Raw genomic sequence first — 24,795 nt, 5'->3', positions numbered from 1 at the left:
TGGGTCAAAATAACAGATTGCTGCTGGGTAAAGTTAACCCAATGTTGTACTGGTGTTATATCGACCCAAACCGGGTATAATTTTAACCCAGTGATGTTTAGTGTGTAGAAGTTCTGACATCACATCACTAATTAAACGGCTCATACTGAACTTTTTGAGTTGAAGTCCATTCATTCATTCAAACTTTTATTAAAGCCTCAAAAATCACTGAGGTTTCCTTCATTTGCAATGATGTCGAGATACAGAGTTAAAAAGAGAATATGCTGAGTTAAATAGATCAAAAGAGGACAAGTGTCAGTCTTTAGGATGCATTGAAGATAATTCCTTGTGTTTGGTGCACAAAAACAAAAGGCAGATTTTCCAAGTTCAGAATAAACCTGGAGGACTTTAAGCATAAGACAGTTAGTAGAGCAAGTTTGAAAATAAAAACTTGCATATGTTTTGCCACATGCTCTCTTTGAGTTGAGGATCCCGTAAACTCGGGGTGGTGGCCCCTGCAGCCCTTTTCTTTTTCTCTTCCATCACTTTATTCATATAAAAAGCGTCACTTACAATATGAGTGACATTAAGACAATAACAGAAAACAATTAGGCATTATAATGAAATAAAGATAAGTTAAAAGACATGACTTCACTTTCAATTTGTTGATACAGTCAACATGGTAACAGGAGTGTTGTTGAAGTGTACTAACTGCATGTGCACATTTCTTATTGTTTATAAGTTGGATAGACTCAAAATACTTTCTAAATTCAATCATGAAAAGTTCAAATGTTGGGCAAGACCTCGAGAACTTGGATTTTTGGATGTGAAATTTTCCCAGTAAAATGAATATATTGACAGTCTGTTGAACTTTCTGGTTTTTGTTTTCATAGTACGGTATTACATCCTTGGCTTCCAGTTTAACTGAATGCTTAGTTTGAGTGTCAGAATAATCCACATTTTTCCCCCAGAATCCTGATGTATACTGACATTCATAAAATAGATGTTCAGATGTGTCTCCATTTTTTTCAAACAAAAGTCACATTTGGTATCGATATCCACAAATCTTGAGACAAATTTGTTGGCGGGATATACATATATTATGCACAATTTTGTGATGTACTTCTTTCAATTTGTTGAGGATTACAAATTTACATGGGCCCCTACAGCCCTGGATGCACCCTTTTTTCTTTTTTTTTTAGAACTTCATTTACACAATGGAACTTACAGCAGGTTTACCATACCAACAACCGTAACAAGGCAATGTATGCTCGAGGTAATGCACAGATTATAATAGCTCAGTAAAAAAAAATAAAAGGAGAATGCAAACATAAACAAAATTAAATAAAGTAAATTACATATCCAATTCATTACTTAAGGCTCTAGTTTTCGCAGATTTAGAGTTTGTGCAGTGTTTTAGTGTGTCCAGGTAGGATTTAAGTGGGACCTGAAGAAAATCAGGTTGGGTTTCTGTTTTGCAAATTTTTGCTATATGGAATTTTGCTAATAAAGAAATAATATTAATAACACATATTTTCTTGGCAGGCATTTCATCAGCAAAAAAAACAATCAAAACAAACAAATAAAATAAAGTTAATTTGGAGTTTGAGCTGACTATCTAGTTTTGTGCTTTGCCCTGGATGCACCCTGCCACCCTCCCCGCTGGGTGGCTATGCAGAGGCAGTGACGTCACCAGTCTGCCTCTCACTCCCTTCCTGCTGCATCACAACAGCCGTTAGTAGCTCGAGTAGCACTAAGTGAACCGGGGCTACAGGATATCTGCAGCCAACACGTTGTTAAAAACAAACTCTATTGACGCTGCAGCACTCAACAACATCCTAACACGGGGCTTGACCGACAGGGACTGGTTGCAGCGCGATAACCCCGCTCCAGCTGTTGGGATATGGCCAGGCCGGAACAGGTTCTGCTCTTGGAGCCTCAGCACGAACTCAAATTCAGAGGTAAGAGGGGAGAGAGGGGCTGCCTCTGCCAGCAGGGTTAGGGTTAAGAGGAGGGGGGGTTACTAAGCTGCTGTACGCATTTTTACAATATTGCCCTCGACGGCAGGTCAACCGACAGCTCGGCAGTTAGCTAACTGGATTAGCTTCCGACGGCTAAGCTAACGTTAGCCAGGCCCTGCCACACATTTCTCCTGCAGCAACTGCCTCCAAAGCTAGTTTCCAGAGTGCAACACACGAAACATACGTCCTCTAAGTAATAGCAGTCACATTGGATATGCGGCAAACATAATTGGCTTCTAAACTGCAACCTTGCTCATTGCACACAAGCTGCAACATCCTTAGCAGGTGTAGCTAGCTAACATTAGCTCGCTCTCTGATTGGCTGTCTCGCTCTGTTGGCCAGCCAGCTGTCATTTAATAACTTGACAGCTCACAGGACGGAATATCTGTGCAACCTCTGCTGCATGTCATCAACATACCCACCGTCCTCATCGCTTAGGCTTTACTGTCGTTAATAGACATTTCATTGAATCTCGGCATTGGGCTGCAAGATGTCACGTTGCTTTAGGCCCAAATAATGTTACATAAACACATATGGTATTATTGTGTCTGTTTTGCAACAGATTACAGTGGTTCTGCCACAATTTGAAATATTGCTTTTTGTACTCAGGGGTAAGAAGCTAAAGTATTTGATATTATTTTCATCTGTTTTTTTAGGACAGTTGGAGTCAATATGCAGTCAAACTTTTCCTCTAATCTGGAGTAATGTTTGTTGATATCATTTGTAGGTCTCAGACAGAGTCAATGTTGCCAGTGTTGTTGGTTTGTTAATGCTTTAAGAACAATTACACTTAAATAAACCAGTAGCAATTCAAAAATATGCCACTATTTGCCACAAAAGCCACTAGTTTTATTGTAATGGGATGAGCTACAGCTCCAGACCTCATTGATTCACACCAAAACTGATTTGATAGATCATATTATGGATAAGATGACAAGTCGATCATATTGTGTTTTAAAAGATAGGTTCACAACTCCTCAACTATAGTCATCTGCCCCTGTGAACATGTTCATATAGTGTGTTCATACTGATCATTATGAGATCCCCTCCAAATGCGCTTACAATGTAAGCGATGAAGGACAAAATCCACAGTCATCTATTCAAAAGTTCATCCGAAGATAATATGAGGCTTCAGCAGTCTGAGTCAGTCAAATCAAGTAGATATGTTCCACAGTCACAGTTTTTAGTAAAAGTTTCCCTCTTTGTGTCTCGAAGGACAGTGTTTTCCTGTTCAGCTGCTGTGGAATGATCGTAACAAGAAGAAGGAATTTGGCATTAAAAAGACAAATGCTTAGGAAGATATTGAATTTATCTGACTAATTTGGACAGCTAAAGCTTCATATTAGCTTCAAAGAAACTTTAAATTAATTTTTGCACAAATTAAGGTCTGTGGATGTTGTACTCCATCACTTACAGTACCAGTCAAAAGTTTGGACACACTTTCTCATTTAACTGAATGGGCACATGGGAAAGTGCATTAAGAATGGATCTCTTAATGGCCAGTATGAATAGGAGGAATGATTACAGTGATAAAACATGTGTCAGTGTTCATTTGGGCACCTGAATATTGTCTTAGGACAGACTAGACAAATTGTGAACATCTCCTTTAAGGTGAACTGTCTGTTTAAAGTATGATAGTACTGTGCATTCAGCGCTCAAATGTGCACCTAAGGCTTTACCTTGCTAAATTGTAGTATTTACTATGATTACAGTGTAATAGTATAATATAATATAACTATATTCATTATATTAAGGTGTTATGTTTGAATCACCTGTGTGTTGTAGATAGTAATGAATTGTCTTGAGTTGTATCAGACACAGGCTCACAGTGTCAGAGTCCACTGTGAGCCCGTAAAATGTATGTGGGCTATAATATACAAGGAAGTCTCCTGATATATGGAAGTAATGGACAAAGCAGAGTCAGAAGAATGCCACAATGCCATTTCCTCCATCGAGTCTGTTATTTTCTATTTTCCACTCCTGTGAGATACCTCAGAGTGTGTTTTAGTGCTTGCATCAGGGCCACAGGCAACAAGAGAGGTTGTGTTCAAATCATCATTCAGTTTTACAACTTGTTTATAGTCAGTTTAACCCTTTTTCATATATCGTACTTCACAGATTAATACACATTTTGCGCATTTGTGAGCATTTACAGTATCAGAATGGTGTATGTGGGACTGACTCAAAAGAAACATGATGATAATAAAGCATCATGTCACCCAATGTAACGATGCGGCTCATTTATATATTTAATATAGTTTTAGGACAACTGTGGCACTGAAGAATAAGCTGTATCAAGCTTTGGCTATAGGCGATAGGCAATACTTTCCAGCAGGAACTTCATCCTTTTAATTGGTACCTTAGCATTTAGCTGGAGCACTGTTGCTATGGTTACCTGGAGTTTAATATACCTTGTGCGCTAGTTTAGAACTGTAGTGAAAGTGAAATTGACTGGTAAAATGATTTAAACAGACACATCGCAACCAATCTGAAAAAAGTATTTTAAGTAGTGTATGAAGAGTCTAATCAGATGATAAATGCGCTAGTGTTAACCAGACAGAAGGAACTATGTGCATACTGAGTATACTACACAATACCACAAATCACATGCCAGTACTCAGGCCCCAAAGTAATATGTAGGAATTCAGTGTGAAACATCAGGAAATAGAAAGGAGGTCTGTCACTAGGAAATTCTCTCAAATGTGAAATGAGAAATGTGCGTTTCTCAATTTTAATTCATTTTAATCTTCGTCAGGGGCAATATTAAATAATCTTTACAAAAACACACCCAGCTCCCCATTTTTTTTATCTGCTATTCATAAAATATAACCTAGAAAGACGACAGCTTTAAATATCAGCTCTTCATATAATAGTTTATAACTGCTGTTGGTGGTTCTCGTGAGCTGGATGCAATCCCAAAAAACTTTCAGGAAGTAGTAGATCAGGTGTACGGTAGTCTGTGGCGTGAGTCCTTTTCATTTAAAAACCTTTAGATGTCAAGCCAAGCTTGTGAGGGTCTGAATTTCCTCTCTGTCTTTGCTCAACGGGGAAGGGAAGTGTCAGTTGCTCTGGATGTTTGCTGAGCTGAAACTTTATCTTGAATCTGGTGTATGTGCTAATTCTGAAATAGCTCCATGTTTTCTTGCACAGTGAGTCTGCCTCTCTCAACTGCAAATGTCTTCACCACTGTTACAGCTTCTCTGTAGAGGCCTAATTTGTTATTTTATTGGAAAACTTCTAGAATTAAATGTTGGATAACTGGAATTTGGTCAAAAAAATGCTGTCAACACTTTTTTTGACCTGTTGGGTAAGAAGTCATGAGTTTTGCTTTTCCTAAGAATATTTTCTCTGTTTCAGCAGCTTGAAAAACATCACCAGACCACCAGTGTTTCAAAACCCAAACCAGCCTATATAGATTGTCCACTAATTTATTAGCGGGTCACCAACTATGATGTGCATGATATTAAAAGCTCTTAATGCAGCCACAAAGTTACAAAAAACATTGGAACTTCATAGAGATATAATAATTTGTTAATGATGTAATATTTGTTTTATATGATGTTTAATGATTCTATAAAGTTCCAAAATGAAACTTGGTTCCCGTAAGTCTGACCGACGTAAAATGTGTGGTACTGGCACTGTATTTGCTAGGTTTGGGAAGTCATACTGTACATTCATTCGTCGTTATCCCTCACTTGACCAAGAATTGGCTCTGCTCTCACTAGAGGTACATGAACACAGAGGTGACTAACGCTGGCCAGTTAGCTATCTACGGTTTTGCTATGCAGCCTCTGGAGTTTTCTGTCAATTTTCTGGCAACAGTCTCAAAAAGAAACTGTCGCCAGAAATAACAGGAATACGTTAATGTGGTTTTGTGAAGCCCTGCTTAGGTGATACTTACAGTGGGATTTGTTGGATTTGGATTTTTATTGTAGTCATGCAAGAGCCCTCATATCCAACAGATTTGCTTTTCTGTTAATGCCATTACCAGTAAAAGAAAAGAAATCCTTGCATCAAAGTGGAAATTCATTGACCTCATTCGTCATTTTAGGATGAATCAAAGGGTGAGGTGCTGCTTGCTCTTGTGGTGGGTATTGAATGTGACTGCAATAACTATGCTTATAAAAAATAGCCATCTGAATGTAGCCTGGTGCCAGACCCTTAAATCACTGCCCACATCTTTGATTTGGTCTACAATTCCAGTAGATCTGGTGTTGTGCTCACTGATGGCTGTTTCCCCGGTTGGGGAAAAAACAACCAAACCATTTAGAGCTTTGAATGGGAACGTCATCTTCCTGTGCCAGAACCAGAAAGATAACAGAAAAATTGCCCCAAAATGGCGACATGGATGGATTACATCTGACAAAGCCGTACAGATTGTAAGTCTCATAAATCGGCGTATCTCTTGAATTAAGTTGAAAAACCTTTAACTGCTCCTAGCACTCACTGCTATGTCCGTGCAGACTGAAAATTATGTTTACTGGATGGCTGTGTCAGTCCCTGCTGATTGCCATCCAGTAAACATAATTTTCAGTCTCCACGGACGAAGCAGTAAGTGCTAGGAGCAGTTAAAAGTTTTTGAAGTGTGGGAAAAATAACACTTCTTCCCAAACGGCTGACGAATGAATAAGCAAGTGAAATGAAATGGCGCTTTAGTCTGATCATTAGGCTAATCTAAATCCACCTGTCGTGAAAATGGACTCTAATTACAAACATTATGGGACTGATTCATTTTCAGCCCAGAAATTGTGCCTGATATTCAGACTGAATTGCCATTTTGTTATTACATTATTAACTTCTCAGATGAGATGTTTTTTTTTTGTTTTTTTGAGTACGGCTTAGGCTGAAGGGAGTACAGGGATTTGCACAATTGGTTTAATAAACTTAGCAGAAGTCCTTGAGGAGATTGTAATGGATTTGCAGTTAAGTCGAGGTTTCTGTCTGATCTAAAAAACATAACTCTGCTTACTGATTTTCCCTCATCTAGGTAGTGAGCTCCCACTGTAGGTATACTCTGCACAAATTATTGACATGTATAAACTGGGCCCCAGACAGTAAATTACCAACAAATATGCATTTCCCATTTGTCTTACATTGTTTTAAGTTTGAGAACTCCTGCATTATGGTTATCAATAGTAATATGATATGACACAGCCCTGCGAACTTGCCGGTTATTCCCATGCCTCCCCCACCTTTCCCGTCCTTCGTGTCCTCATTTCTCTTTACTTTCTCAGCATTACCTTGACCACCATATAATTTCAAAACCAACAGAAACTATTAGGCACAAATTGGACAGAGCTGCCGTCCACTGAGGCTTCAAGGCTTTCAAAAAAAAGTGAATACTGGAGGATAAATGTGTCCAAACATAGACCAGGGTCAGGGAAAGATTTGAACGAGACAAAATTAGCCAGTTTTCTTGAAAGTTACAATGCAAGTCGTTTATATATATATATATATATATATATATGCAAAGAAAAAAACAGAAGCAAAGGTTGAAACGGTTGATGAATCTAAAAAGGTTTATGAGTCAACTCGCCCTATAAAAACACGCATCTAGTACTGTCACTTAACCTTCGCGTACCTTTTAGATCTGGCAGACTGGCTGTATTTTGCTTCGGCTTTTGTTGGTAGTTTTTCTGCATTATTGACAAACCTGAGCAGCTTAATGCATCCGGCCTTGCAAGAGCCTCAGAGATGTGGTCTGCATCAACAATGATTGCTGTAATTAGTTGAAGCGTAACTGCATCAGCTATTATGATCATGCAGTAGTAGAAGCAGGTGGTTTATGGATTTGTACACACACAGTTTACTCTTTAAAGGTTTTGCTAAATTGATACTAGAATAGTTTTTTTTCAATAAAGAGGACAGAGTAGATGTCAGTAGTAGGTATTGATGCAGAAGGTAAAGTAAGTTGAAAAAGAATGGTTTAGTTTGCATTTTTGACGGGTCATAATGCAAAGAATAGTGCTGTGATACTCAAAAATAGTCCAATGTCAACAATGTGGGTTACTGAGATGGCAATATTTTGGATTTTAATGTGAGAAACAAACTGTATTTATTTATGTTGAGTGCACCTCTCAGTCAAACATATTAAAAACCTGCATTAGTTGAATTGGCTGAAAAAGCATGTTTATCCAAATGTCAGGTCAAATAAAGAAAATATGTGGCAGATGGTCGAAGTTGTGGGAAGTAAACTGAGTTTGTTATAATTAAAGTCACATCCAGTTAAACTTTGATAGACCACATTTAAATGTGTTAGCTACATATTGAATTTTTTTAATAGGCTTAACCCGCTGGTATTTAATTTATTTTAACATTCCCATGGTTTTAATAAGCTCCGATTGGCTAGTTTCTACTGTCTATATACAGTATAATGGTGTGTTCTGGTAAAATCAGTGTTGAATATTGCAAATTTTGAACCCGAAACTTGATCCTCTACTGTGACGAAGTGTTTCAATATTCATGGTACAATATATTCCAACACAATAATTACAGTTTCCACACATCAGCCTTTGTACATACGCTATCCAAACATTAGGCCTGCAAACAGTCTAACTGATCTCTGCACAGTGTTAATTGATGTAACTATGATTTGTTGCCATTTATTGTGACTTGTATAGTTTTGTCTTTGCCTTTTCTGTATTCTTTGCTCCAACAGATTTAGATTATCCTTTTGTTCAGTTTTTATCTCTATTAAAATTAAAATTGCAATATCTAGAGGACATAAGACAACAGACTTGTCAAAAACAGAGTTTTTAAGCGTTCATGTTGTCTCCCTTCTTTATAGGTCCGTTCTCAGACGTGGTCACCACAAATCTCAAGCTCTCCAACCCTACAGACAGGAATGTGTGTTTCAAGGTGAAGACGACAGCACCGCGCCGGTACTGTGTGCGGCCAAACAGCGGAATCATAGATGCAGGCACCTCAATCAACGTCTCAGGTAATGACTGATTGGAATAGAGTAGGAGCCAAGTTTAAGTAGCCTGCAAGTTTTGACTGGTTACGCATGTTGGTCTATAGGTTAATTTGCGTACACACTCTGCAAACAGCTAGACAATTATGTCTTCACAACATCAGATATTCTTTTTGAATGGATAAAGTATCGGTGTAAAACCGACTTGTACACGGAGTGTTGCATTATGGGTTGTTTGTAGCATTAATGTTGCTAGGCTAGCGAGTGTCTTAGAGTCTGTTTATAGTGAGTGTGTTAGAGTCAGTCAGCACTAAAAGTGTTTGGTTAGTCCAGTTTAACCTGCAGGAGTCCCTAAAGGCTCGGGTAATGTGTTTTTGTGCCACAGAGGAAATAAATTCATGACGAGTGAAAACAAGTCCAAAGCATCTTCCGACATCTCTACTGCAGAAACATAATATGTCAAGCTGCCAAATACCACTGTGACAGATGATGAGGAGCTCTTAAAGACAAACAGGCAGTCTTATAAATGCTAAGTGCCGGAAAAAATTATTTTTGACTGCTTCCAAGAGTCTGGTAGAAGAGTCTGTGAGTATGTAACTATACTATGATGTAAGTTATATTCAAAAAGAAATGTTATTTTTCCAAAAACAGCTGTTGGAAAAGGGGTGGTCGTCTTATATTATATTCACCTTATATTTATATTATTATTTATATACGTACCTTTAGCCCGAGTATGTTATGCCATTGAGAGCTACTGTGACTAAACACATTGAAAAACACTTTGAGGAGAAGAAGGATGAGATAAAAGTCAAGCTAGCACTGACCATCAACTGCTGGACAGCTCACAAACAAAAGCTACATCACAGCTTTTCTTAAAAAGTAATATTGCATGTTAATATTTACATACTCATTTACATGATATAGAGAAATTATAAATGCTGAAATGATTAGTCGATCACAAGAAGTCTTCATATTTATTCTTCTTTAAAGTCTTTTATCCCATTAAATTACCAAACATTTGCTGGTTACAGCTCCTTTTTCTGTATACATTTGGATTTTTTGACTGTTGGTCAAACAAAGTAAGCCACTTGAAGGCATCACTTTTGGTTTTAGTTTGATGGGCATTTGTTGTTTATGTTGACATTTTATGGACTACATATTTGATAATGACAATCATCAGTTGTAGCCCTAGTCACTACAGCAGTTTTTTTTTTTTTTTTTGTATCTCCACTTGAAAAGAACAAGCATATGCAAGAGCGGCTCTAGTATCTTGATGGGATTTGCTCTTTTTACATGAACACACACGATACTCCTGTGTTGTTAACAAGTATTCCCCCGTCCTCTCACCGCAGTCCTTCCTGGCAGGCCTCATTTCCAGTTGTAGCCTTTTAGCGAGACAGGTACAGGGTAGTGTTTCCAGACTGTGCCACCTCTGCCATTTACAGCCACAGACTCATTTTACAACTTACCCTATCTGGTATCAACAACTGCAAACTGTGTCATTTGGGCCCGCAGTCAGCAGTGGGCGACAAATCAGCACGGTCCCCTCTGTCAGTTGTCATCATTTTTCAGCCATATTAGGCTTAGAAAGGTCACAGGTTTGAGTCCCATAAGGAGATTGATTTTCTGAGAATGTAGTTGGAAACCAATAGGCAAGGTCTGTAACCTCTTTCTGTCCAATCTGTCTTCAGGGAGAATTCAAGCTTGCATTGTATAATCAAAGCAGTGCACTTAACAGGATAACAAGGAGTTTTAGGTTCTTATCTTGCAGGAAATGTGCTTGTAAATTGAACACACATTACGTTATTTTGTTGAAAACCCCAGGTTCATGTCAAAGGCTCATAGTAAGCTTACAAAGAGGATTTAACTTATTTTGGTAGATCAGACCTCTTTTCAAGACCGTGTGGGCAAGAACACCGTCTCCCTGACTCTCCTGTTAGCTTTGTAGGTTTCACCAGCAGGGCGGGACCATCTTTATCAGTGGTTTTGCCCCAAACCTGAATGGCACAGCACAGGTTTGTGCCAGTCGGGCATGGCCTCCACTCCATGTCAGGTCATCACGTTAAAAGGTCACATGCTTATGTCGACTTGAATCAACTGTGCAGCAAGTTAATGAAATATAATCTGTACCTACCGACAGCATCGTAGACAATACATACTAACAAACACATATTTCACATGGCTTGTTTTGGCTGAATCTAAACAGCAAATGCACTGTACTGTCTCCTCCCACACTTTAAAGCTGTGAAAAGATGAAATTAAAGTTTCCCATAGTATCTCCACTACCTGCTGCCGTTTGATTATCAGCTGATAAGAGATTCGGTTCGTACCTGCCGCCTCATACGCACCTGCATTCCATTCAGACAGGTTTCCCCGCTCTTACCCCTGTGTGATTGACATGTCCAAATGGAGCGCAGCCTACTTATTACTACTTGTCCTGTGTCCTCATGTAATCCCCAGCATAGCTCTGACCACCTTAAACCTGAGCCACAGGTCTAACGACTGAAACCAAAATGACCGAAAACACCTTTTGAGTGTGTGCAGAACCTTAAACTCATCAAATACTTTTGATGTAGGATTATTGTCTTGACTTTTGCCATAGTAATGTCGTAATATATATTTTAAAAACTGCATAACGGTTAACTGATACAAATCTGTGAACACACCAGACTGTTCTAGCTGAGTGAAATAAACACTGCTTGGTTGTCGTACCAACATTGCTAATAAAAACTTTGTTTTCCTGTGTGTAAAGAGATTCTGAAAAGCACAAATAGTCACTGCCAAAATTACATTACTGAGGTATTTAGGCAGAAGTATTGTTTTATTCTGTTTTGTCTGTATCATCCAGCTTTAGTCTCTAAGTAACTTCTTGTTTTTATTTTTTTATTGTCATGCTTTTTTAAAAAAGCAGCACAAAAGCTGCATAGACGTTCACTTGCACTGGAGTAGGTATGAGGGAGCTGTCTGCCACAGGATACCTACAATCCATGATGTGTCATTTGCTGGCTGAGCTGAGGATACACACAGTGCTTTTGAAGCTCAACCCAGCTGTAACTGTATATGTATTAAACGTAGCCTTGACCACAGGAATGTTGCTGAGCTTGATTGGTGTTATGTAGCATCCAGTGGAAAAATATGTGCCGCGAATGTTTCAGAACTCCTTGTGTCCACAAATATTGAGCTTCATCTCGGAATATGTCAGTAAGTTTTGTCTGACATACTCAGGACATGTTAACATTCCCAGGGAGGCAGAAAGCAAAATAACACACCACAATGTAAAATAACAATTTTTTTTGTTGTTGCATTTATCTGAATTAGCTTCATTAGCTTTTCCTTTCCACTAATTTTCAGCGTGCCTGTGTTATGACAGGACAACAAACGAACTCTACGGCCTTAACCGACATCTGAGTCCATATTAATAAAACATCTCTGTTCATATGCCACACACGCAGTCTGTTCCAGTATTCACAAGCCACGTTAGATATTTTACCCACCAGCTACATTCTTATAACAGAAGTCGACCTCTAGCTGATTCCTTGAAAAGAGTGATGGATTCATGTGCCAGTGATTTGTGGGTTATTTCCCACCCTGAAATAGACTCGCTGCTGTGTAGTCAGTATTTTTTTTTTTTTTTTTTTTAAACTTTTGAATTATATTGAATGAGATGTACCCAGGAGAGTATAATCATGAGTGTGAGATCCTGCTACCCTGAGAGGCTGGAATATGAATACGTTTTATGGGAGTTAGCTCTTAGATCTTGGTGAGTTTTCCCTCCAGGCCTGTATCTCAACAACTCTGGTTGACTTCACTGTTCCCCGCTCTCACGCCATTTTGTCTCAGTAAGTTTGCTGATCTTTGACCGGGTTCTCTGTTGAGTAACATAGAACTAAGAGGCCAGGCAGCAACCTATTACAAGTAATACCTCTCTGAATCGGTGTGAAAAGGCTGCTGTTATAGATAGAGGTGTAACAATGAGCCGTATGGTATCATGTGTCATATCATATCTCGCTTCATTTTGCATACTGTTGTAACATTTAAAGCAAAGCTTACACAGTTACCCTGTATCTTGTATCAGTGCTGTGCTGTGATCATCCACTGTCCTTGTCTCACAACATGTTTTTTCTGTATTGTTTTTTATATTGTCAAACACATATTCTTGTTATACCGTGTGCTGCTAAGAATCCACTTTAAATAGGTCAGACTAATGCTGAAATCTCAAATATTGTGCTTTTATTAAAGCTGAGTGACATAATACATGAAATACTAGGTATTAAAATGGAAATACAAGGTACTATCTACATCACCATTAATTTTGTCAATCGTCAAACCCTTGGACATAGAATAGAGCTGATCTGATAATTAATTCATTTTTTTAGTCAATTCTCAAGAAAAAAGCCAAACATTCTCTGGTTTCAGCCTCTTAAAGTGAAGATTTGCTGCTTTTCTCTGTTTTACATTATTGTAAATTGAATTTTTGGGGGAGTTTTTCATGTTGGTCAGATAAAACAAAACCTTTGGAGATGAAACTTAGGGCTCCAGGAGGTTGTGATGAGCACTTTTAACTATTCTTCAATATTTTTTTTGCCCAAACAATTATTCAGTTAATAAAGAAATAGCAGATAAATCAATAATGGAAATAATAGTAAGTTGCAGCCCTACTACTGAGAATCCTCTGTCGGTCTCTGTAAGAATTATTTTGCGTATGTGTGGTCATCATGAAAATTTTAGTATTTTCATATTGAGTAAAATAGGAACGTGGTTATGTTCAAAATGAAGGAACAGAAACAATGGGTGTATCTCTATAAACACTTCAAGGTAAATAGTTACTGGTAATTATGTTGTGAGCATCTTGTCTGACGGGACATAATTAATTAGTGACAGGAAAGGAAAAGTTTTCTTACCTCCCTTCTTCACCCCACTAATGGTTCCATTCATCATCAACAAGCAGGCAGGCGATTACCATCCTGCTTGACCATGTTGACTACAATTAGCCTCTGTGAGTTTTATAAATGATTGCACAGTGTGAAGAAAGAATAATAAATCATCCCATTAGCAGAAGTAGCTTTTTGCTAAGGTGTGTTCAAAGGCTGTAGATCAAAGATGATTTAAATCACCTTTTCCCCTTTACTGTAGCTGTTTTTTTCCATCTCAGTGTTTGGCTAAGGGCCTTTTTATGTTATGCAGTGTTCCTCAAAGAACTTACATGCTTTCCTGCCTCCATTCTCCAGTATTGTCCCCTTGGACCGAAGGTAGATTGCCGTGCAAATTGGGCCTGACTGAAACAGGACGTTCTCAATCTGTTCATGCCGTCTGTTTCTGGTTTGCGATATTGAACTGCCCTGATTGCTGTAATGCTGCACTACATCTCTGAGGTTTTCCACTCTAGGGAGAATTGGCATGTGCCATATATGAAAACCATCCTGATAGCTACACCGGCTTTGAAATTAGGAGGTCATTTGTTTCTAGTAAAAGCCAAAGAATCACACAGGGCATTGTAGACGTAGTTGGTACTGATGTCAAAATACGTCTTTAAATTACGCCCTTATTGAAAAAACCGTTATCAAAAGGAGAAAAAGATCACCCATTGATAGCCATTTTTATCCCCGCTGCACTTCCAGACCCCAACGCTGACATAAGAAAGCGATCATTGTAAATCACTGTTACAGCTTTAAAATACGTTTCAGTCATTGGAATGACATCAAATAACACACCACTGACTGAGTGGACTGATGTGGTGATGGGTTAAAGTAGTATTCCAACGCTACACCTGCTTTCTGTTAGAGGGATATGTAATGTTAAGAAAGAACAAAAAACAGGGTTGGAAGCTGTTAAAAAGATTACCCCCTGGGGTATTTGTAGATCCGTCAGTGTTTCGCCGTCATGGTAACACAAACGTAGAAATAAATCATCTCCACCGCTTTTTTCCGAGCAGCAGGGGCAAGTCCAGAGCCTTGAAGACACGGAGCCCCTAGTTTACCATTTGACAAATACATGCGTATTTGATACTCACTAATTCGTCTTTAATCCGAGAGGTGAACAAATAGTCGAGGAAGAGCGAGAGATGGAAAATTGCTGACAAAAAGAAAGTAAAGGAATTCTATAAGTGTTCATATTTTTTATTTCTTTGTTTAACCCACAAGTCATGTTCCCGTCTGTCTGCTGTAGTTTGGATGATACTAACAAGACACTTTAACAAGATACTTAGTTTGACACGTTCTCCTGCGGCTCCTGAGGATGGGAAGCGAGGATGAGTTTGGGGAAAAAAAGGGAAGTTGAACTGAGGGAGTCATAACAAAACAAAACGACTGTAGTAACTCTACGTGGGGACTTCCTGTTCACATAATGTTCTGGGGTGCAACCTTTGTGACTTATCCTCCCCATTTCTCCATGTTTTCAAGAACTCATCATTTGCAGTTAACTAAAAGGAAATAATCTTAAAATATGTGGCCTTGTGAAGTCTGTGTCTGTTATAATCAGTAGTGATTTTTATCATAATTTCATCAAACTTGACCTCATGAGACCTATCTAATCACAACTCAGCCTTTTCGGCTTGTGACTGGGGAAGCAACGATGCAGCTTTTTCTCTCTCAATACCAATTCTGATACTTCAACTCAGAGTATCTGCTGACACCAAGTGCCAATCTGATATCCCTGCTCTCTTTTCCACAAATTTAAAAACTGTATACCTCACTGTGTAGGATAATCACCATAAAACTGTCCCACTAATTACATTGTGACCCCCCCAGATTTATCTTGTATGTGTATGTAAAAGGTATAATAATAAAAATCTGACAGATCCTAAAGTTTTGCTGTGATTTTTTTTTTTTCTTAAGCTTTCTTTTAAAAAGTATTTTCATGAGACTAACGAAAAAAAGGGTGAGACAAAAGATGCTGAGATCTTAACCTTTGCTGACACTGTCATTTTGTGTTTCAGTTATGCTTCAGCCTTTTGACTATGACCCCAATGAGAAGAGCAAACACAAGTTCATGGTCCAGTCCATGCTAGCACCCCCTGACATGACGGACATGGAGGGCGTGGTGAGTGTATCTCATCTTCTTAAAACCATTTTTCACCACCAGTGCTTAAAAACAAACACGCATTTTTACACAGATGTAACATAAGTCTCTCGTTCAGACAGCCACTACGATAAACGCTGCTTTTAATGAGACAGGAAACACACCCACTGAATTTAAATGTAAGGAGAGAGGCACTCAACCGGCAAATCCCAGCCAGGATGAGAGCCTGTGTCGCAGTGCTGACATAAAGCAATAAAAAAAAAAAACAATGAGCAGTGAGTTTAGTCAAAACACTGTGTGTGGTCTCAAAGTCATCTCTGCAGTCACTTGCCAACACATATGCAGTAAATCATCATTAACATGCCAACAAATATCTTGAGAATTCGGTATGATGTTGTGATACACACAGACAACGTGAGCGACGGTTACAAAAGAGACACTGTGCTGAGGCAGAGCCTGAACCCCAGTGGGTTATTGTGCAAGCCTGAGACTGTAACCGAGATTAGACTTGAAAGCAGAGTTTTGAGGTGGGGTTGTAAGAAGAGCACAACACAGGGAGACTGCAGTCTTCCTGGTGGTCAATGTCTGTCCATTGTTGTTTCACACGAGATTTGGAGCCAGAGAACAATGGATAGATCAGATCTCCCTGATAATAGTCCGGCTGTTCATGAAAATGTTAAAAATGTAAGTTGACTAAGAGAAACCACAGCCTGAGTGAGTATTAATGAAAAAAGGATGCTGACGGATACATTATCATACCTAGTAGTTACAAATACAGTATTTAAACTGTATTTACGTAGAGTACCTAATGTCAAGGGAAGCTTAACTGTCACTTTTCCTCAAAAGAAATTTCCATTTGTTATGGAATTTAAAATGGCATCTTTGGGATTACAAGCCTATTTAGGGATTTTTCTTAACGTTGGGACGCTGCCACCCACTCTGAACAACTGGAGACTCGCCAAATTTACATTTTACCCCTTTTACAGCCTTACAGGCACTAAAACATTCTGAAAGATAATTCAATTAATGTGAATACTTCTCACATTTATTGATGATTAAAATGCATAGACTAGAAACTGTCATTATCTCAAATTTCCCTTTCAGTATCTCTAAATCCATAGAAAACATAGTTTATCAAGGGCACATGTTGTTAAACATGAAGCTGCTTAAACATCTGAAACAGTGTTTTGTTAAACTCAATGTACAATATTCTTGAATCCTTAGTTACACTTTTCCTAAACTATGATAACAGGTTAGAAAGACACTTTGCTCATTAAGTAATAAATACAATACTGTGTTTATTGGAATCACACAGTGGAGAGAAATCTGTTTTTTACTTATTTATTTTTATGACCCAAATGAATGTCCTCAGACATTTCACAAAACAGATATCTAAACAGTGTATCTGAATTAAATTCACTTATTTATATGGCCCATAAAAAGCCAAAGGGCTTTACACAGACAGATGAAAAAACACCACGATCTAACAAATTAAAACTAAAACATAAAACATGGGAATGTTGCTCTGCTTTCTCTCTGTGGTGTTTCTGCTCAGTGGCCTGAGACTCAAACTCAGCGACAACGGGAGGGTTATCCGAGCTTTCTGTCCTCCCATGAAGAGTCATTATCTGCAACCAGCCACCTCCTCACACTCTCTTTGTTGCTCTTTCTTTCTTTGTCTTTATTTCTTAACATGTAACATTATTTTTTTACACTGATTAAATAAAGTAATAATGTGTCGATGCTCTTTTTCTTTATTTTTGTTCTTGTGTCTCTTCAGTGGAAGGAGGCTAAACCCGAGGAGCTAATGGACTCCAAGCTGAGGTGTGTTTTTGAGATGCCAGTGGAGAATGAAAAGACGGTAGGCACACGCTCCTTATCCCCTCCTCTCCTTACCTCACCATGTTTTTGTTGTCACTACAGATAAGTTAACGAAGAAACTTCATTGCCTCCTTTCAGCATTTTCAGAATCAAATTTCCTTCAAATCAGAAAAAGAAAATGCAAATGAATGTACGTTTCCATCCTCTACTGTTATGTAAATATTAGGACTTGAGCTCATGTAGAACATTTGACGGCGCTTATTCTCCAATAGGGTGCCATTAAACTGAGCCGAAGAAGAGAACGCAGTGAGATGACATAATTAAAAGAGCACCAGTCAAACCTCAAACAATCAATATTAAGTGGAAAACCTGATAGATTTGAGGAGCATTACAGTCGCCTCATCGTAACCTCAAACTGTTGGATGGAAACGCACTTAATGTATTCTTAATTGTTTCTGTGTCATCTATGACAAAACATAACAGAATGCAGTGGTGTAAAGTAATTAAGTACATTTACTCAAGCACCTCAAAACTGTTCTTGAGTATTTTCATTTTAAGTTACTTTTTACTTCTACCGCAGAGTTTCAGAAGCAAATATTATAGTTTTTTCCACATTTATCTGATATTTATAGTTATGAGTTACTTTGCAGAATAAGATTTTACACACAAAACACATGATCATCTGATTCAAATACAAAGCCAATGTTTCCCTTATAATAGTACAGGCCTGGCGGGCTACTAGGCCAACGAGAACCCCTGCCAGACCAAAAAATATTTTTTAATGCCAAAAATAATGCCAAATATCCATTCATTCGTAAATCAACAGTGTTTGGGAGCCTCTATGCAGCGCTGTTCCGAGACCTGACTCAACGTCTGTGTTGTTGCCTAGGAAACTCTTGGAAAGCGTAGCTCCTATCAAGGAATAGGGCAGTGTGTAAAATGTGGCGTAGCAGGTGAGCGAGCGGTTGAGTGAATGTGAGCGGCAGAAAAAAGTGAAGGTGAATGCGAGCGGAGCAGATGAAAAGGTTAGCATTAAGTTGTCAATCTGGCAATAAATATACAGTACAGACTACAGCGTGTCAGTTCATAAATGCTGCAGCTTCTCAAGACCAAGAAAAGTCTGTTGTTTCCCCAACTGCTGGAAAAGTGAAGTTTTAGTCAGCAACAACGGGTTAGCCTAACCTGCAGACGCTAAACAGAGAAATAGAGAACGGAGAAACGTGTGGCTGCCGAGTCTCCCGCATGTTTTTACTCACTGTCACTGTCAATCTTTACATCAATGCAAAACTAGGGTATGCAAATTAAGTCAACTCTTCATTGATCACACGGCCATTGATTAATACCATGCTGTACCAAAAGAAAAAAAAAAAGGTGGAAAAGTTAGACTGGAGCCCTGATACCAAGTACTTTTACTTTTCATTGGTTTATTACATTTTGATTTCTGCAGTTTTACTTTGCAAGACTTTGAATGAAGGATTTTTACTTGTAATGGCGTATTTCTACATTCTGGTTTTACATTTATACTCAGGTAAAGGATCTGAATACTTCTTGTAATGTACCACTGACAAATTTATGCATTTTTATTGCTTCTTTCTGTAAAGTACAACACTTGTTTACCTGTTCATGTTTATCCCAAGGAGGTATTGCATTATTCATGAGGGATGACATGTTTATTGTTCTTGTTGTTTTTTTTCATCCTCACTGGTCTTCCAGCACTCCTCCTGTTTACTGCTCTACTGTACCTGCCCTCTCTCTTTCTCATCCTCAGTCTTTACATCTTGTCTATCCTGTATCTCATTTTTTTTTCATATTCTCTTGCTCTTCATCCCTTTGTCCATCTTGTCCCACTTTCCTCTGACTCTCTCCGCGCCACCACACTCTCAGGCATCAGAAGCCCTTCAGAGGGCCACTTTGTTCATTCTCCCATGCAGTTTATTATTGTTGTGATTCTTCTCAGACCCCACACAGCTGTAGAGATGTTATCTCATCATGATATGAGCTGATTCAACCGGCTTCATGAACAGCAGGAGGGAAAAGGACCTGTGGTAGTTGTTTTCAATTCATTATGAGCTGTGCGATACATACACATGGCTCCCAGTCGGCACTGTGCACCACAGAGTCCATTAGACAGATATAATGCTGATAGAAACCAGCTTGATCCACTTATGAAAGGCACCCCTGGGTGAACTCTCCCATGAATGTAGAGATAGGAGGCTTTAGAGGACGCTCTGTGTGTCTGCACGCCTGTGAGTGTGCATACATACCGCATATGAAAGACTGAAAGTCCTCAAATGTAAACTTAAAATTTTTACCCATGTGCCAGGCTTTTCACAGAAATACCACGGAGACATTATAGCAGCAACAGTCTTCTTATTGCATTATAACTTGTCCCCCTGTAACCCTCTCTACAGCATGACATGGAGTCCAACAAGATGATGTCGTCCAGCTTGCTGAAGTCAGAGTCCTCCGTGCTGCCTCCAAAGTCTATGAGCTCCACCCTTGATGACGGCGAGGTGAAGAAGATCATGGAGGAGTGTAAGAGGCTGCAGATGGAGGCTCAGAGGCTACGGGAAGAAAACAAACAGATTAGGGTGAGTGAGATGACTCAAGAACCAGAATCAGTATTTTTTTTTTTATTTTGCAGAATTTTCCATGACAACATTGTTCAATACATAGATAATACTGCAGTATCCGCCTCACAGAGAATAAGGGCTATAAGCTATTGATGATACATGCCCAGGTGATCAATACAAACTTTAAACTTAACTGTAATTTTTGCAGACATTGCGGTGTGATCGATCAATCACCCGCTGAGTTGAGTCAGACACATACTGATGCACGTCATCTCATCAATGTAGTTATTGCCTCATTCATTAAATATGTGCTCTTTGCTGTGTGATTTAGCACCACTGCTTGTTTTCCTTAAAGCATAATAAGCCCAATATTTTATCTCATAAAAAGAATTTAATAATTTCCTCTGAACACAGCAGAAGCACTGTTATTTTTATGTCAGGCCAGGTGCCTCTACTAAAAAAGGCTGCAGAAAACCCCGTACATGCACTCAGATGTTGTTGCATAGAGTTACTTCAAAGTCATGATATTGAAATGAGTAACAAAAAAAACACTGAAAACATTATTGCTTGGGCATATTTGAACACTACTATTAACGTGGGAAATACTGTACTGGATGCAAGTTATGAATCATCACATCTGATGGTCAGTCAGTATGTACGACACAGGACGTTGAATCTTGTAACACATGGTTTAGTTCGGAAAGCCAATCTAGTTTCAGGCTTAAATCAAAGATGGGAAGAGAGTCCACTGAATGAATAATGAAACCCACATCCTCTTATCAAAAGCGGATGACATCACCGAACATCCAGAGTCACATATGTGTTTCCTGATTATTTTTGTGCTGATTGATGATTAGCTTATTAAGTGGTAGAATATTTGAGTCACAAAGTTGTGCTTCCAAATGACGCTGCGGTGTGTCCTCCACCCTTCGCTGTATTTAAACAGAGACAGTAAATTAAAGATTGAGGTTTGCATTGAGAGTAACTGCTTAGATAGTCATAATCAGTGGCAGACCTCAGGCTTTAGCTCTGCAAATCAATAAGTATGCCATCAATCACCATGATCAATGAAGTAAGTTTTTATAATTGGGTTTTGTTGAGGTTCAATTAGAAATGTGTCACACGCAAAAAGCGGGCACAGACAGCCCACAGCCCCCCCCCAACCCCACCCCCCCACCCCTGACAAACACCACCACCTCCCCTTTAAGTTCTTGCCAGAGGCAGAACGACTGTTGGCTGCTCCTGCGGCTGAGATTAAACTAACAGAGAGCCCCCCACCCGCTGCTGGGAAATGAAATGTGTTAAAGCCTGGCGCCTTCTGAGGTCCTTGGGGGATTGGGTCAGATGAAGATTTAAGCAGATCCTATTTCTTTCAGCTAATAACTAAATACTGCCTCATGTTATTGACTGATTGACAAACTGACCGTTTCTTTTCTCCACGTTGTCCTCGTCTTTTGTTTCTATTTTCTTCATTTCAACTTTCCCTTTCTCGTCCTCCTCCCGCACACTTCCTCTCCTCCTCTCTCACAATCATTTCTTTTACCCTCTTTCCACTTTTTTCCTCTTTTATTACCCTGTTTTCAGGAGGACGATGGTCTGCGGATGAGGAAGAGCAACGTGATGTCATCTCAGCACACCTCAGTTGGCATGAAGAAAGAGGAGGGGTTGAGCGCCCGCATGATGGCCCTCATCGTGCTCTTCTTTGTGGTGGGCCTCATCGTCGGCAAGTTGGTCTTGTAGAGCGCGGGCGCAGTCGGATCGGCCGCAGCATGCTTTTCGGGGGATGAAAACAAACGCGGGATCTGGGATTTTGGATCAGAAATGCCATATCCGCTGGGTGGGGGGTGGTACTAGTTTTGATTCAGTCTCATTTATGTAAAAAAATTCAAAGGTAATGTATGAGGAAAAAAAAAAAGAAAAAAATATTCATCATCTTATGAACAAACCTACTGTTACAGGTCTTGCCTCTACGTAATCATCACATAATCATTCTGGCCCTCTTCCCAAAGTTTCATGTATACCGATGACTGGTTCTGTGGGTGGGGGGGTGGGGGTGATGGAAACATGATTTAATGCTAGTGATTCAGACCAATGGTTTTTCTAACACCGGCGAGATAGTGTTGCTGCGATTGAATCAGTTTGCAAATTGTGCGAATGTCATTTTAGTGTATTATTAGTGTTGTTTCTTTTCTAAATGACGGAGGCCAGAGCCTATGTATATGTATACGTAGTCCCCCCACTGTACAGTATATCCAGGTGTTCCTTCCAGCTAAACCCCCTTTAAGGAAGGAATGTACCAGAGAGATGATCCAGACAGTCGGGGTTACACACAGGGCTATCAAACTGACTCCTTCAATCAGAGGCGTTGTAAAATCGGCGTGTCTTTGATTGTAGAACAACCTTGATCAGTGTATGAAACACTATACCATAGGTGTTTTCTTTCCTCGTGTCCTTTTTCTTTTCACTCTACCTTATTCCCATCACCTGTCACTCAGTGCTCACCGCATCCCCAGTTGTCAGAGGGGGATGTTTGATTGCATGCGTTCACACAGTGTTGCATTTGGACTTCTGAATCTAATTTAATTGCTTTTATAATGGTGATAATAATATGTCATTTGGCTGTAGGTTGCACAACTACATTTTCTGATTTTTTTTTTTTTCTCTCTCTCTCTCTTTTGTGTTTTATTGCATTTTTATGATTTTAAATAAATTTTGTTGTTTAGGGTTTAAAGCATTTAAGAATATTGCAGCTACCTGAAATGAGCTCCAGATTTGTAGGATTAGATCATTTCTCTAAGTGTTCTCCAGATGAAAGCCTTGCCTTGTGACCTGTTTGGGCAAGTTATTCTCAGGCCAAGATGGAGATATATATATACATTACATTTGCATATATACACACACACACACACACACAAACACACACACATACACACATAAAGCATGCATACATACAGTGAGAACCCACAAATGAATAGAAGGTGCATATAGAGGCAAACGGTTATGTGTTTCCCTGACGACACCGAGGTCCTGTTTCAGTGTCCTAACAAAGGGACCTTAGTCTTTTCCAGCTCTTTTTTTGTTTTCTCATATTTTCCAACTGAGCCATGCATTTGTTGACATTCTGTTTTGATTGGGGCAAATGTATGTCAGAGATCCACTGAGTGTTTTAAGCTGCATGCTCCAGCTCTCCACTGCTGGTGAGCTTGCCTGTTTTATTTTTTTATTTTTTTTTTTCACTCCACTGCAGGCCTGTGTTCAGTTTTGGTGTTTGTTCAGCATTTATCCGTTGCTTATTAATGTTATATCCTCACTGCATTTGAAGTTGTGTTCATTTTTTAATACACTAAGGTTAAGAGTGTCTCCTTTGATCTTCCTGCAGCATACAACATTTATTTAATTTTTTTTCTCGAGTGAAAAGGGGGGGGGGGGGGGGGGGGGTGCATACAGCTTAGCTTTAGCCTTGAGGGACCACATGATGACATTGTACTGTTCCAGAGCCGTAGGTTATTTTTGGTCAAAAACAATACTCTCAAATTGTTTCATCTCCAAATTTGCATATTGAGGAAGACTAAAAAGCAGAGAGTCACTCTACTTATTTACTTATTCAATGAAGAGCACAGTTGGTCACATTTTTATGCCACTGTATCCACAAATGATGCATAACCAAATGAGTGAAATGGAGAAGTATATTCCCTTTTGCTAAATTGAAAGAAAAATGATGATGATGATGATGATATCTTTTAATGTTAAGTGGAGTGGGAAGACAAAGATCTGACTGATGGGTAAGACATTTAAAATAAACATGAGCGTGTGTTTCTACTGTATCTCTGTAAAGTTGTTGGTTTGAGGATGACTTGCTACTTAGAGGGAGGGCAGAGCAGACCTGAGCTAAAGTCCCATCTTGGATTATCAGACCTGCGTCATATAGTGTTTGCAGAAAATTCTTATTGTTCACTGTATCCTGGTTGGAGTATCAGAACATTTTAGACAATATAAATATTTCAATGTGATTTCAGAATTTGACTTTACCACTGTTCTGCCCAGATGCAGTAAACCCCACCAATTTGGTACTCCAAGTAGGATTAAACAAACAATAATAATTACATGTAAATACTAACTGATCCAGACGAGGTTGTAAAACACACTACAATGACCTGTCCTGGAGTCTCTGACCATCACCGTGATCAATGTAAGCAGTCGGGAAACAGTTTTGTATGTATATAAATAAATAAATAAATAAATAAATAAGTCTATCTGAGAAGAAGATTAATATTCCTAGTCAAGTAGTCTCTCTGGTGTATAAAAACAACCCAACCTGGTTGGACTATGTAGCATCTTAATAAATTAAATGAATAAAGCCCCTACTTAACGGTGTGAAGTCATTTCCTGCAATACACACAAGCTACAAGGCTTTTGATATGAGAATGTTTTTTCATTTAAAAAAAAAAATTACTAATTATTTTCATTGTTG

At 38.9% G+C, this 24,795-nt stretch overlaps 1 protein-coding gene across 1 annotated transcript; it reads left to right on the top strand.

Moving 5' to 3' along the window:
* The first annotated feature begins 1,666 nt into the window (after window positions 1–1,666).
* Window positions 1,667–24,688, top strand: LOC137181221 (vesicle-associated membrane protein-associated protein B/C-like). The gene is made up of 6 exons (XM_067586776.1): window positions 1,667–1,940; window positions 8,788–8,940; window positions 15,848–15,951; window positions 17,711–17,791; window positions 20,163–20,342; window positions 21,909–24,688. The coding sequence occupies exons 1-6, from the start codon at window positions 1,883–1,885 to the stop codon at window positions 22,062–22,064; spliced, it is 732 nt and encodes a 243-aa protein (XP_067442877.1). The 5' UTR covers window positions 1,667–1,882; the 3' UTR covers window positions 22,065–24,688.
* Window positions 24,689–24,795: the final 107 nt, after the last annotated feature.

Source organism: Thunnus thynnus, chromosome 4 (assembly GCF_963924715.1).
Source record: "Thunnus thynnus chromosome 4, fThuThy2.1, whole genome shotgun sequence".
In the NCBI taxonomy this organism is placed as follows: Eukaryota; Metazoa; Chordata; class Actinopteri; order Scombriformes; family Scombridae; genus Thunnus; species Thunnus thynnus.
The sequence above is the reverse complement of the archived record's forward strand: the minus strand, read 5'-3'. Positions and strand labels throughout refer to the sequence as shown.